This window comes from Triplophysa dalaica, chromosome 16, assembly GCF_015846415.1.
Source record: "Triplophysa dalaica isolate WHDGS20190420 chromosome 16, ASM1584641v1, whole genome shotgun sequence".
NCBI lineage: Eukaryota > Metazoa > Chordata > Actinopteri > Cypriniformes > Nemacheilidae > Triplophysa > Triplophysa dalaica.
The window spans coordinates 18,187,358-18,199,668 of NC_079557.1; the positions used below are offsets into that span (position 1 = coordinate 18,187,358).

Consider the following 12,311-nt stretch of genomic DNA (forward strand, 5'->3'; position numbering starts at 1 on the left):
GGGAGCTGTCTCCAGTCTTAGGATTGCTTTTCAACATCTCATTTGTAATGCAACCAAAAGAACAGCTGGGGATATGGGGGCGGGAGCAGTCCCTGACAGTGAAAAGGAACAAGCCAAGCCAAGAAGTCGAATCAGATTTGGAAAATGGGAAGTGCTTGGAAAATTGACGCATGGGCAGACAAAACGGGAGAACTGACATGTTATTGTAAGACCTCTGGTGTGGGGTCAGGCATGCGACCCAACCTGATCCTCTCCGTGGTCCTCCGTACTGACCTCTGACCTTTTTTGCAGAACCCTGGCCAAACACAGACCACCGGCCCACAACAATGAGCTATTCAGCCAATACTGTGACCGGGAAATGAGAGTGAGCATGTACAACGCGCAGGACTGATTCCACACTAAGGATGGGAGTCATGAGGAATTTTATGATTTTGGCTATGATACTATGCCTTAATGATTCCATAATGATACTTTTAGCACTTTTTGAAAAAAATCTATGGAAAAACATATAAAGAACTGTAAAAATGTATTGGTCAGATTATATAGTAATCTTTTTTATGTTCTGATTCACTGATTCATATTTAAGTGTGTTTCAGCATTGTGTTCTGTCCACATTAGCTGTTGAAAACACACTCGGGAACCATTAACAGAACCAAGTCATAACAATCTTTCAGTTCTGCTATGTTTCAAAACATGGAAAGCCTCTTGGTCTCCAGCCCTATTCCCAACAACAATCAACATACTATTGGCAGACCGTTTAACTCGTCAGATATACTTTTGGGGGACACAGCAAATGCAAAGATCATCTGTACCATGCACAAGACATGTAAGAGCCATGCAGTCGATGAATGACTGACATCTACTTGCATATGATTTGTTTCGTGCCACCTTTTAGTAAACCCCCTGTAATCTGGATTTCAAGTTCCAGTCTGGAATAGTTTACATACTGGGAACAACTGCTTAGTGTGCTCATGCTCCCAGTCACACATTTAACAGAATGTTTGTACAACCCCCAATTCCAATTGGGCTGTTTTTCCTCTTTTCACACTTCCATCATTAAGAGCACCTCCCCCAGCGAGTAACAAGATCCTGCACCAGCATCCAGGCACCGTGAGGCGCCAAGACCAGAAGAGGACCTCCCCAACCTCTTAGAGCACTGTTGGATCTGTAAACCTCAATTAGCCACCAAAAGACTTGCCATATGCCACTCATCCTGTGACTGCAGACCTTTTGGTCTCTTTTTAAGAGCAAAATTAGATGATACAGAGGGATGGATAACATGACAAAATGCTCCCATGGTCTCTGAGGTATTCCAAATATCCAAAACTTGAAAAATTAAAACTAGCGAGAGACTGAGATCGCCATTTTGGATGTACTGGAATCATATAATCAGAAAGCCAGCTCAGGTGACTAACAATTATTTAAAACATATAGTTAAAATCTCATTTCCAATTACAGCTAAATGTGTTTTTTCATAGTCTTCTATATTTGCAGAACTATTCATAAAATGTTCTGCATTGGTATGGCAAATGGGAGTATTCCTTCCTCCTCATTTCAGAAGAATGTTCTTCACAGTGCATCACAAATTGGAGTTGGTGACACAAAAAAACTCCACTTTGTAAACACCATTTGACTTTACAATAACAACTTAATTGGGTCAACTTAACAGCCATTCTTTCTTGTGTCTTCCTTAATATAAAAGAGTTTCACGGTTTCCAGTTATTTTCCTGTCACAGTTCACTTATTTTAGCTATTCCTGTTTATCCATCCGTTCATCTAGTAAAAGACAGCAAATAATCACTATCAGCATCTCTATCATTGGTTTGCGATATCTTTGACTTTTAAATTGAGTTGGTGGAGGATGGCCACCAACTGCAACAGCGTGCTTCTAACTCACAGTAATGAACGTTGTGGTATTTATAATCGTGATAAACTATAATACAAGAAAGAGAAAAACAGAAAAAAGTGAGATGTAGCTCCTCCTGCTTCTCTTCTTGAAACTTGATTTGACAAAGTTCAGTCTTAGTTTTCATGGGGCTTTTTTCAGGGGAAGGAGATTTGATTTCCATCAGATCTGAGCTTTATAAGGGTGTTTATTTTGCAAGCAGACCATCTAACTGTTTGCTCCATTGAGATTTTGGATCCGACATCTCAGTTAACGTAGACATGTGCTGCAAGGGTGGTCTGCTTCAGTGTAAACAAATCAGTGTGTGCCTACAAACACTTCAGCCCATCTTCAGACCATGACCCCCACAACTGCAAGGCCACATGTTCCAAAAACACCCTTCTGCAATTATTTTAAATTATTTATTAAACGATCTGCATATTTTACAAGCAAGCAAAATTTTGGACTAAAAGGAGATCCTGCATTGTTAATATCCACAAAAAGCAAATAAATGTTTGGCTTTGTTTTGAAGTTAAGGTTGTTGGAAGAGATCATGTTGACTGATGATTTATAACTCAATATATAACTGTAAAAGCAGAAAATGGGAAATTGCAGGAAACATGGCTTTAGGGATTTCATTTACAATATTCTAGTGTCTTACACACAATATTATCTATTTAAACTATAAGGGGACTGCATAGTATATAGACTTTAGACTTTAATGTTTTTCCTGTTGACAAATTGTTGAAATTCCACATAGGATTGTTAAAACATGTTACTGGCATGATTGGCTAACAGGCCAAAAGTAATTGGGATGGGACCTGATGTCCGTCGTTTTTCCAACCATTCACACCCGCCAGCTGGAATGAGAGGTTAGCTGATAGAATTGGATGCAAATAATTTTACATCGGGATGCCTGGACCCGTAAACATTGCAAAAGCTGCACACTTCAAGTGTTTTTTTGGCAGTATTGAACAAACTACACTTCCGTTAACAACGGAAAATATTTGTCATCCGATGAAATGTACTCCCTTCATGCCAGGACAGCCAAACCTTTCGCTACAAGCCTCACATCTACAGAAAAAACTGTTTAAAACACTCTGCAGTAAAATGTTCAACTTTTTGTATTATGAACTCATTTCAGCGATGTAATTTAATACTCAAGAAATTAAAGTACTTTTGGAGTTATCTTGACATCAAAATTGACTTGTTCAGCTTCATATTGTGTTGCTCTAGCACAATTGGGGTGGGAAGGAAACCAAGGGAACAAAATGTATATCTTGAACGTACTGTCTGGATTAAAGTGTCGGCATGCTTTAAGACCTCCCGGCATCTTCGGAACACAAGTGAAGATATTTTTGTGACATCCAAGAGAGTTCCTGGCCTCATCATAGATGTCTTATAGTTGTTGTCAGGGTCCAGAAAAGTTCTAAAGACATCTTGAAAATGGTCCATCCGCTCATAGTGGCTCATTTGAATTTTAATGAAGCGACGACAATACTTTATGTGCGAAAAACAAACCAAAATAATGACTTTAATCTATATATTCTCCTCTGTATTATCAGTCTATGGAGCGCGTTCACGTACGGTTGGGCAAAAAAGTGCTCACTCATCAATATCGAAATCATTAGACATTTTGCAAGGATCAGCTTATATACAGCGTGTGTCTGCTAATAAACACAGAGTTGCGCTTCCGGGTTGACAGGCAGAATTTTGGCATCTGCCACTCCTGAATGCGCATGCGTCGAAGTGTTCTCGTTAAAGCACACCATAGACTGACACGACAGAGGAGAATTGATCAATTTAAGTTGTTATTTGGTTTGTTTTTCGCACATAAATATTGTCGTCACTTCAAAAAAAAAATTGAGCCACTATGAGCGGATGGACCAATTTAACAATGTCTTTAGTACTTTTCTGGACCTTGACGAAAACTTTAACCATGATGTCTATGAGGAGGCCTGGAAATCTCTCGGATGTTGCCTAAAATATCTTTATGTGTGTTCCGAAGATGCAGGGAGGTCCAAAAACATGTCATGTGGGTGACTGTAAAATAACCAAATTTTGAGATGAACTTTTCCTTTAAACTTTTCCTTTAAGGGATATAACTCCAAAGAAAAAATAAATTTGCAATTTTTCTACTGAACATAAACATCCCCATGTTGTAACATAATCTGTTAGAAACTTAATAAATTCCCTATGAATAAAATCAGTTTATTCATTTACTATTATTATAACATTTTATTTTCATCAGTTCTAAATCTATATTCAGCTCAGCTAACTTCAGGCAAAATTATTATGAATGGTTTAATGTTGACTTACTGGCCTTAAGGAAGATAGAGCTGCTTGATACATTGTTACACAGTGTGGTACAAAACTCTTTTGTCAGACCGTTGAGTACCCAAGGACAATGTTAAAATAATGCAACATGGTAATACACCAACTATTGAAGGTATACATGTATTACAATCCTTGTACACATTCAGAATCTATTTTCCTTGCTTTATGCATAATAACTGATACCCTGTCACATGTAACCATACAAACATTTTCATCATGGTAGTTTAAATCGTGGTCCAGTATAGCAGCAATGTGAACAGTAACTCTATGTATATTATAGTATCCTCATTTGCCATTGCCTTGTCTTTCAGTGAGCCCTTTTGAAGGGATGTTCTTTGAACCAAAGTAAAAAACTGGCCCAAAATTGCCACTACTCACTCTGTACGTTCAAACTTCTAAAATGCTGAAGACTGTATACTTGAACATCTGATCTTCAAGATAATACTACTATCATATTGAGCAAATCTTCTTTAATTGACCAGCCTTTTGTTCAATGTCCCGTTCCCTTCTCTGCAACAAGCGCAACATCAAACATGCCCGCAATTTCGAGCCCCTCGAAACGATCGAGCCAGCAAATCGTTTGTGCTTGCAAACATAAATCTCCTGAATGCTCGGGCTTTGGAGGCACCATAGGTATTGCAGAGCAAACAAACATAATTGGCTAATCTAATCGCATTGCTTTCTGCATTTCTGTTTACTTTTGGCTAAGCGTCTCCTTGAAGGCCAGGGCTATGTGACCGTGAATGCCACATTGTTCAGGGCCCCTCACAGATGCAATCTGCACAGAAGTCGCTCAGCCTCCCTCTCTCTCTCTTTCTGTCTGTCTCGCGCCAGCTCCGGTGACAGGCTGTTGAGTCTGAGGTGTACGCTAACGCAGAAGGGAGACTCCATCACGCTTCATATGCGGCCCTGATGGAGTGGAGTCAGTGAGCTGTACTATCTGCCCATCAGCGGCCCCCATTCAGCCCGTACTGAATGGAAAAGATGGTTAGTTTCAGTCCAAAAGGAAGACCGGAGAACAGCTAACATGGGAGGACTGCACTCAGCAAACAATGCGAGAAAGTCTCAAGATCTGATTCAATGGACAAGTTAAAGGCTGATTGAATTTCAACTTGGCAAATAAAAGAGACAGACTGAATAAGGTTTCTGACCTTCTTTTGTAATACATTATTTAAAATGTCATTTAAATAATACATTTTGAATAAGGGTGAGTCAAGTAAACATTACGCTTTTTTCTGGAATCATACAGTACATGCGTTTTTTGTTCAACTACAAAGGCACAATAGAACAACAACATTAAAAGCGGTTACACTGCACTATACAGAAGAAAATACATTGTTAAAATCAACAAAAGCAGGGACTGAAAGCATTGCATAGTTTGTATATGTCACATGGATATTGAAAAAACCCTAACTCTTAATGTCAAATCAGATTATTTTTTGGGATGTTCCACAAATGGAAAAAAACATTCTTGCAAACTGTTTTAATGTTTCTGACATCTTACAGTATTTGGAAATATTTGAAACACATTTATAAGCACATATATGAAACACAAGAAGACTTGGTTTAAAGTTAACTGTTGGTACTTATAAGTTTTGTTTGTCTTTTTTTACCGTTTCATTACATAAAAATCCTGTGCATACTGAAATGCGCACATGACATGCATCAGACTGCAACAGAACTAAGTTTATAAAATAAATGTTTAGTCTAAAAACTCGTACAACAATATCGACTACATTAATTATTGTGTATTGTTAGCAAAAAAATAAAGACACTCAAATGATGAGGTATTCAGTGCGTTAGGCTGTATCCTTTTTGTGTTTTTAAAGGTGAGCATTTGCACCATCTTATCATTTTTGGCGTCTTCTCAACTGGCTTTTTCATACAGTTTAGGACAAAAAAATATGACTCACCTCTAGCACAATCCGTAAAGAAAATAATGTCAAAAATCAACAAAGCAATCCAAAGGATTTCCATGGTGTTTACAAAGGTTTTCAGGTTCTTCAATCTATAAGGAAATAAAACCGTTGGAAGGGTTTTCAGAATAATTCTGAAAGGTCGCCATTATCCCAATACCCCCATTTATAATGTATGCAGTGAATTAAATCAATGAAAGCACCGCTTATATTAAATCACATGACATAACTTAATAAATGGAGATACTATATATGCAAAGCAGTAAATGTGCATAGGGGATTGGAGAATAATTACAAACCATATACCTCTCTATAAAATAATGAAAGTCAAACGTGCAAGACTTACCAACAGCAGAGAAAGTTTATGAAGTTTTTCCTCGCCACTGATAGATGAAATATCATGCTTACATCTGTCTAGAACACTTCAGACAATCCTTTGCTGTTTACTCCCCGGGCTACATCCGAAAATATTTTGCAAAAACTAAATTCGGTCTGTAGAATTATCACACGCGACTGTACTCACAAACTCTCTGACGTCATCTATTTTTGCGCGACGCTTTTAATACACGCGCTCATCGAAGTAACGAGATGTCAGTCCAAATCGTGCGCACAGTCCGCTACTGCCGTCGAGTTCAAAATACATCAAGTTTATCTCCCAGGAGTCTTCAAACAACAATACACACCAGACAAATGTTTTTTAAGACGTGAAATCACCGTGTTAAAGAAATACAGTTAGCTAAATATTTCGTCGTTCAGAAACAGCGGGCACACACACCACATACACACACACACTGAGGAGTGTGAGTTGGTCCAACCCTACGGCCAACTTTAGACCAATCACAGTCAGTCTTTTAACTTTTACTATTTAATGCACACATTTCACAATAACGAATATTAATTAGTTTAGTTTGATTTAATATGCAAAACTATTATAATTCGTCAATTATCACGGCTTTAAAAATATAATAATTACAATTGTCGTGGTCATCAAACAGAAAAACACAACTCTAATGGTGAAATTAATTCACTTAACACCCTTGAAGAACAAATGACGCCTAAAACAACCATCTGAAAATCAAAAGTTTATCAAATAAGTTAAATCAAACCAGTTAGCATAAGACTTTGAAGAGGGTCTGAGTTCTACCCCTGCAAACAATAACGTCTTAACTGAGACAACTTCAGTAAACAAAGCTCAAGAGACAGCTGAAAAAACATCTCACACATGGCTTCCTCATCAGCACCTTCACTTATCACCGTAACTACATATTTTAATAAATTTGTTAATGTTTAACATACATTTTCATGGTTTGTATGTGTTCTTCTACAAAAAGGCGAACATATGCGATATGTAGAGCTGTCATTTTTATTTGGTAAAACATATTCATTTATGAAATATCTACGATGCGTTACTCTTGTGATCATTTTAACCAATGATATTGAACACAGTATGCCGTAAATCTATGAAAGTTGATCATGCATTATTTAACTCTGCACATCACAATCAACCAAAGATGATATTACAGTCTCAAACGTTATGCTTAGTATTGTTATTAGTTTAGGGCAGAACACATAGTCTACTTTACAGAAGTCCCGGCTGCCTCATTCCTTCAAAACGCTGTTAATCAAATCTCGTTTTTCATGATTACACTTCCATCTAGTGGTTATTTTGGGTTAATTTCTCTGAATAATGTTAAATTGCCTCTTAATGTATATATATAAAGGTGAACATTTAAACACCAGCTAAGAAAAATAAAGAAAATTGCAAGCAGTGATCAAAACGTTTATTGAAACAAAATCAATGGTCTTTACACTGCCAACATTTAAATTACAGATGCTTTATACATGAAACTATATACAAACATTTACATGTATAATTGGCAAATCAGCCTTCTGTTATTAGAATTGGTTACCATTCAAATATCTGACAACGGAGCAAATTTAGAAGATTTCTTTAAGTGTTCCTGTATAGAATCACTTTCCCAGGACAGAATTTCGCATCCAACATACTTTCTTTCCTTGTAAATAACAGTATGCTTGATGGTCAATCAAGAACCTGTGTATATTGATGCCAATATCCCAAAGATAAATCACATGTTAACCATGAGTAATAATAACAAAAGCCTATATGGTTGGGACTTTAGCTATACAAATGAATGTGTAGAGGGGGATACATTTTTTTAACCCCCAGATGAATGTGCAATTTATCCCAAACAACACAGAAAACCCACACATTTTAATAAACAATGACAGATTCATATTTCCATTTTTGTGATAGTTGGTCATTCATTTTCAATTTAAAACTGACACTATAACTACTCTGCTCAATACTTTCAAACTGGCCAGCTGAGTAACCAAAACAAATAAATATTATCAGCCAAGTCCTCACACCCAGACAACTCCACATTGGTATCGATTTAGAATATTTGTTCACTCCAAAACAATTCACAATTTTTAAATATTTTTTCCAGGACAAGGTACCATTTTAGTACTAATTGGACATGTAATTTTTGCATGAATGCATACAATATGAGGAAACCAGTATCACATGCCTTATGCAGAGCCATATGCAATTGTTTGACAGGAGAGTGCAGTAGAACTTTGTAGGAGAAAGTGGACTTCATCTAAATGTATGCCGGTTTCAATGACTGCCTCGTGGTTTATTTCATACCATTAGATATATATAGGGTGATACTGTTTATGTGTGAGTTTCTTTCTACAAGTGGGACAGCTGTGAGCTCTACTGAGAGAGTCCCGTATGCACTGACTGCAGAAGAGGTGACCACATTTTGTGGAAACCATGAGCCGTCCACTATCGATAATCTGAAAATGAGAATAAGAGCTCACATCATATTCAAAAACACCGAAGTAAAAACAGATGTTTAAATAAATTGTATATTTAAAGAAGACATGTTCGTATCCAAGCAGGACACAGATCAACATGCTTTAATAAATCCTCCACTGGCACTCAACTTGATTTTCTCAATTCCCCCTCTCAACATAGGTCCCATTCCCATTATCCTACATCTTTTTTTAACTCACCATTTTACATGTAACAAAGTGGTTTATTCTTCTCAGTAAAGACATTCAACAATGCAAAAGAAAAGGCCTCTTTGATTCCCACGGCATTGCTTGAAATCTGGGAATCCCAGTTTAGCCTGCCATGAGAGTCTGAGCCACCATAATGGAGATTAACATAAACTGTGTAACACTTCAACATATTTTACGCAAATCAATTTGTTTGTGTAAACCTGAGGTTTTCATACTGTTGGACTTGTATGAAAGAAAAACAGTCCATGTAAGGACTTGTAGTGTTTTTTCTCTCTTACAATGAGGTGTTTGATTTTGCACTTAAAATAAAGTAGTTTTTATTTTCCATTTTAATTGTATGAATGTTTTTATTTTATTTAAAAGAGAGGAGACGTCAATCTTGCCCTAGTAAGAACACATCCATTTTGGCAAAACAAGTATGATCATAGCCAGTACTGAAGATTCAAGCACATATGAACTATTTACCTCTGAATAAGCATCCATGCAAACAGGACAGCTTACTGCCCCTGGTGTAGACCTAAGAACAACACAATGTCACAGATCAAAAGTAAATTCATTTATAAATCAAGATTATCTAAAGGCAAACATAATAGGTATATAAACTTTAAGCTGACGGTTTATAATTTGGACAATCCTCTTTACATGCAATTTTGAATATCATAAGCAAATATGTTTAGTTCAAACTTTGCTATAACATTGCAGCAATGTCAGTTTGCTAAAATGCTAAATAATGGACTAATGATGTGCGTGCACCTGGCTTGGGAGCTGGCTTGTAGAGAGGAGAGTAAGCCTGGACTGAGTCTTAAACTGGACTCTTCCTCTTCATCACTGCTAAGTACATAACTTTCTGTGCCCTGTGCGCCCCGATTTTGCACACCTGCAACACAAACAATTTACACATAATTCAGCAAGAATCATTAGTGGCAATGGCAGATTTAGAATTTAAGCAAGGTGCATTTAGAACAACTGTAACAAGTTTTAGAACTTTTATCGGCTATATTGAATAAAGTATCAAATAAAAATAGCTACACGAACACAGCGCATGGAAGTTATTACAGTCTCCCATCAACCTGGAATACTCTTCTAATTTAAAATATGAAATATATTTAATTTCATTTAGCAGATACTTTATTCCAAGACACTGTATATTGTCTACATTAAAAGGATACTTCAGGCAAGAAACAAAATGTCCCCATGTTCCAGTCTCCATAAAGCCATCTTAACTGAATATGACTATGTTCTTGAAGAATAATGCAAACAAAGTTATAGTACCACATATTCTTTTACTTTCAATGCGGTAGAATGGGAGTGAATGGTTGTAAAAATTTTGAAGCTCCAAAAAGTGCATCCATTGATCATAGAACTTGCTCGAAACCTCTCCGTGGTCTTAACAAAGGTCTTCTGAAGTGAATCGATGCGTTTTTTTATGAGAAATATCCAGATTGACAGTCTAGCTTTGTTTTTCTCTCTGCTGAGCCGTTCTTTGATCAATGGATGCACTTGTTGGAGCTTCAAAAAATTGCCCCCCCATTCACTCCCATTCTACCGCTTGAAAGAAAAATGATACATGCATTATTCCTCAAGAAGAAAGTCATATTCAGTCAGGATGCATTGAGGGTGAGTAAAACATGGGTAAATTTTGTTTCTTGCCTGAAGTCTTAAATGAATAACAGGATGATACATTACCATCTTCCACAACCTTTCTCCCACAAGCCAATGAGAAAACAGAAAGAGGAGTCATTAAAAGGAATTCCATCGTACAATAGAAACAGGTAACATCAAAATGAAAAAAAAGGTTAATGAACTCAGAACTCACCACAATAGAATCATTATTGGTAAGGTCAACAACTGCAGGTTCTAACCCTTCACATGTTAAATCAACCACATCCTCACCTTACAGAAAAGAAAGTGATTGAGTATAATCTAAAACAGTTCTGATCGTTTGCTATTGTTAGATGGTAAAGGCTTTAAATGTACTTGTTGTTGCTATTCAGAGGGTTCCTAGCTTAATCTTTCATGGGTATGCAACTAAATGATCACTGCGCAGACCCATACACTGAAACTTAGGTAAGTTACCAAACGTACTGTTTGTTCTTTCATTTTCATTTTCAAGCACATCAATGGTTTCCATCACAGACACCTGATTCTGGCTCCTCTTGCTGTTGTTACGTCTTGAGCATGAAGTTGTTCGTCTTTTCCTCTGTGTCTGAGAACAGAAGGCACCAGTGCTTACAATAGTACAGAAGGACTATTAGTGATATTGTTTAAGTTAAGCAGCCGGTCGCAGGAGAACATCCAAACAACAAGCTGCGATGGTTTAAGTGTAATCAATATAAATCACGTGTTTGGTCATGTGATACTCACAGTATTACTCATGACGATTACTCGATTAGGTACACGAATCCAGCTGGCAAACACAGACCTGATATAGAAAGTGTTGAAATGTTAAACTTCTCAATATTAAGGCATATTGAAAAACAAAAATGTATTGTATTCATTCGGATATAATATTCGTTTACAATATATCCCGACCTTACGAGTATAACATATCTATTAAAACCATATACACTCGTTTTTTTTTTACAAAATGCCTCTGAACAGTTTAGCATGCTAGATCAAACACAATGTAGCTAGCATTATTGTAAATAAGCAGTAAACCGTTAAGTATTGTTCTTTATCGACCAATATAAAAATGTCTCCACTGAGAAAACATGAAATATAAGTTATAAAAATCAAATGAATAAAGTTTTGATAGTGCTGCAAAACCGTAGCTAGCTTGCTATCAACCTAAAGAAGTATCACATCGCACAGTAAATGTATCAGAGTGTTAACTTCCTTGATTCCTGGTAGCTTTAATGAATAGACAACCCCACATTAAATCCCAACATATACTCGATCAACCCTTCATAGAAAATCAAAGAAATAGTCGGATACATACTCGACACTCTCTGTCTGTCAGCATTAGATAAGATTCAAACCCAAATACAGGAGAATAAGAACAGTTTAGTACCACAGCGACACCCATAGGAGCGGAGACTGAATAATCCATCCAAAATCGTGCAATGATAGACGGTAGTGCTTTTAATTTGTGTATTAAATATAAAATTAACATAGAAGTAAATAAA

The 12,311-nt window shown here is 36.8% G+C and overlaps 2 protein-coding genes across 4 annotated transcripts in view; both read right to left on the reverse strand.

The window, feature by feature from the left end:
• Positions 1 to 6,910, reverse strand: part of fgfrl1a (fibroblast growth factor receptor like 1a) — a 48,173-nt gene extending 41,263 nt beyond the window's left edge. Inside the window, exons 1-2 of the mRNA XM_056770143.1 lie at positions 6,485 to 6,910; positions 6,136 to 6,230 (exon numbers count right to left, since the gene is read on the reverse strand). Of these exons, the coding sequence (XP_056626121.1) occupies positions 6,136 to 6,199 (64 nt within the window). The 5' untranslated portion in view covers positions 6,200 to 6,230; positions 6,485 to 6,910. The remainder of the gene's footprint in view (positions 1 to 6,135; positions 6,231 to 6,484) is intronic.
• A 991-nt stretch (positions 6,911 to 7,901) lies between these two features.
• rnf4 (ring finger protein 4) lies at positions 7,902 to 12,188 on the reverse strand. 3 transcript variants are annotated; one of them, XM_056770434.1, is made up of 8 exons: positions 12,125 to 12,188; positions 11,551 to 11,608; positions 11,272 to 11,392; positions 11,003 to 11,079; positions 10,873 to 10,885; positions 9,940 to 10,063; positions 9,652 to 9,703; positions 7,902 to 8,958 (listed from the first exon to the last, which is right to left on the reverse strand). In XM_056770434.1, exons 2-8 carry the CDS (start codon positions 11,560 to 11,562, stop codon positions 8,809 to 8,811), a joined length of 549 nt encoding a protein of 182 aa, XP_056626412.1. In that variant the 5' UTR covers positions 11,563 to 11,608; positions 12,125 to 12,188; the 3' UTR covers positions 7,902 to 8,808. The 3 variants fall into 3 exon arrangements, with proteins under 3 accessions (XP_056626412.1, XP_056626411.1, XP_056626413.1); XM_056770433.1 differs by having other exon boundaries at positions 10,873 to 11,079; XM_056770435.1 differs by lacking the exons at positions 10,873 to 10,885; positions 11,003 to 11,079.
• Positions 12,189 to 12,311: the final 123 nt, after the last annotated feature.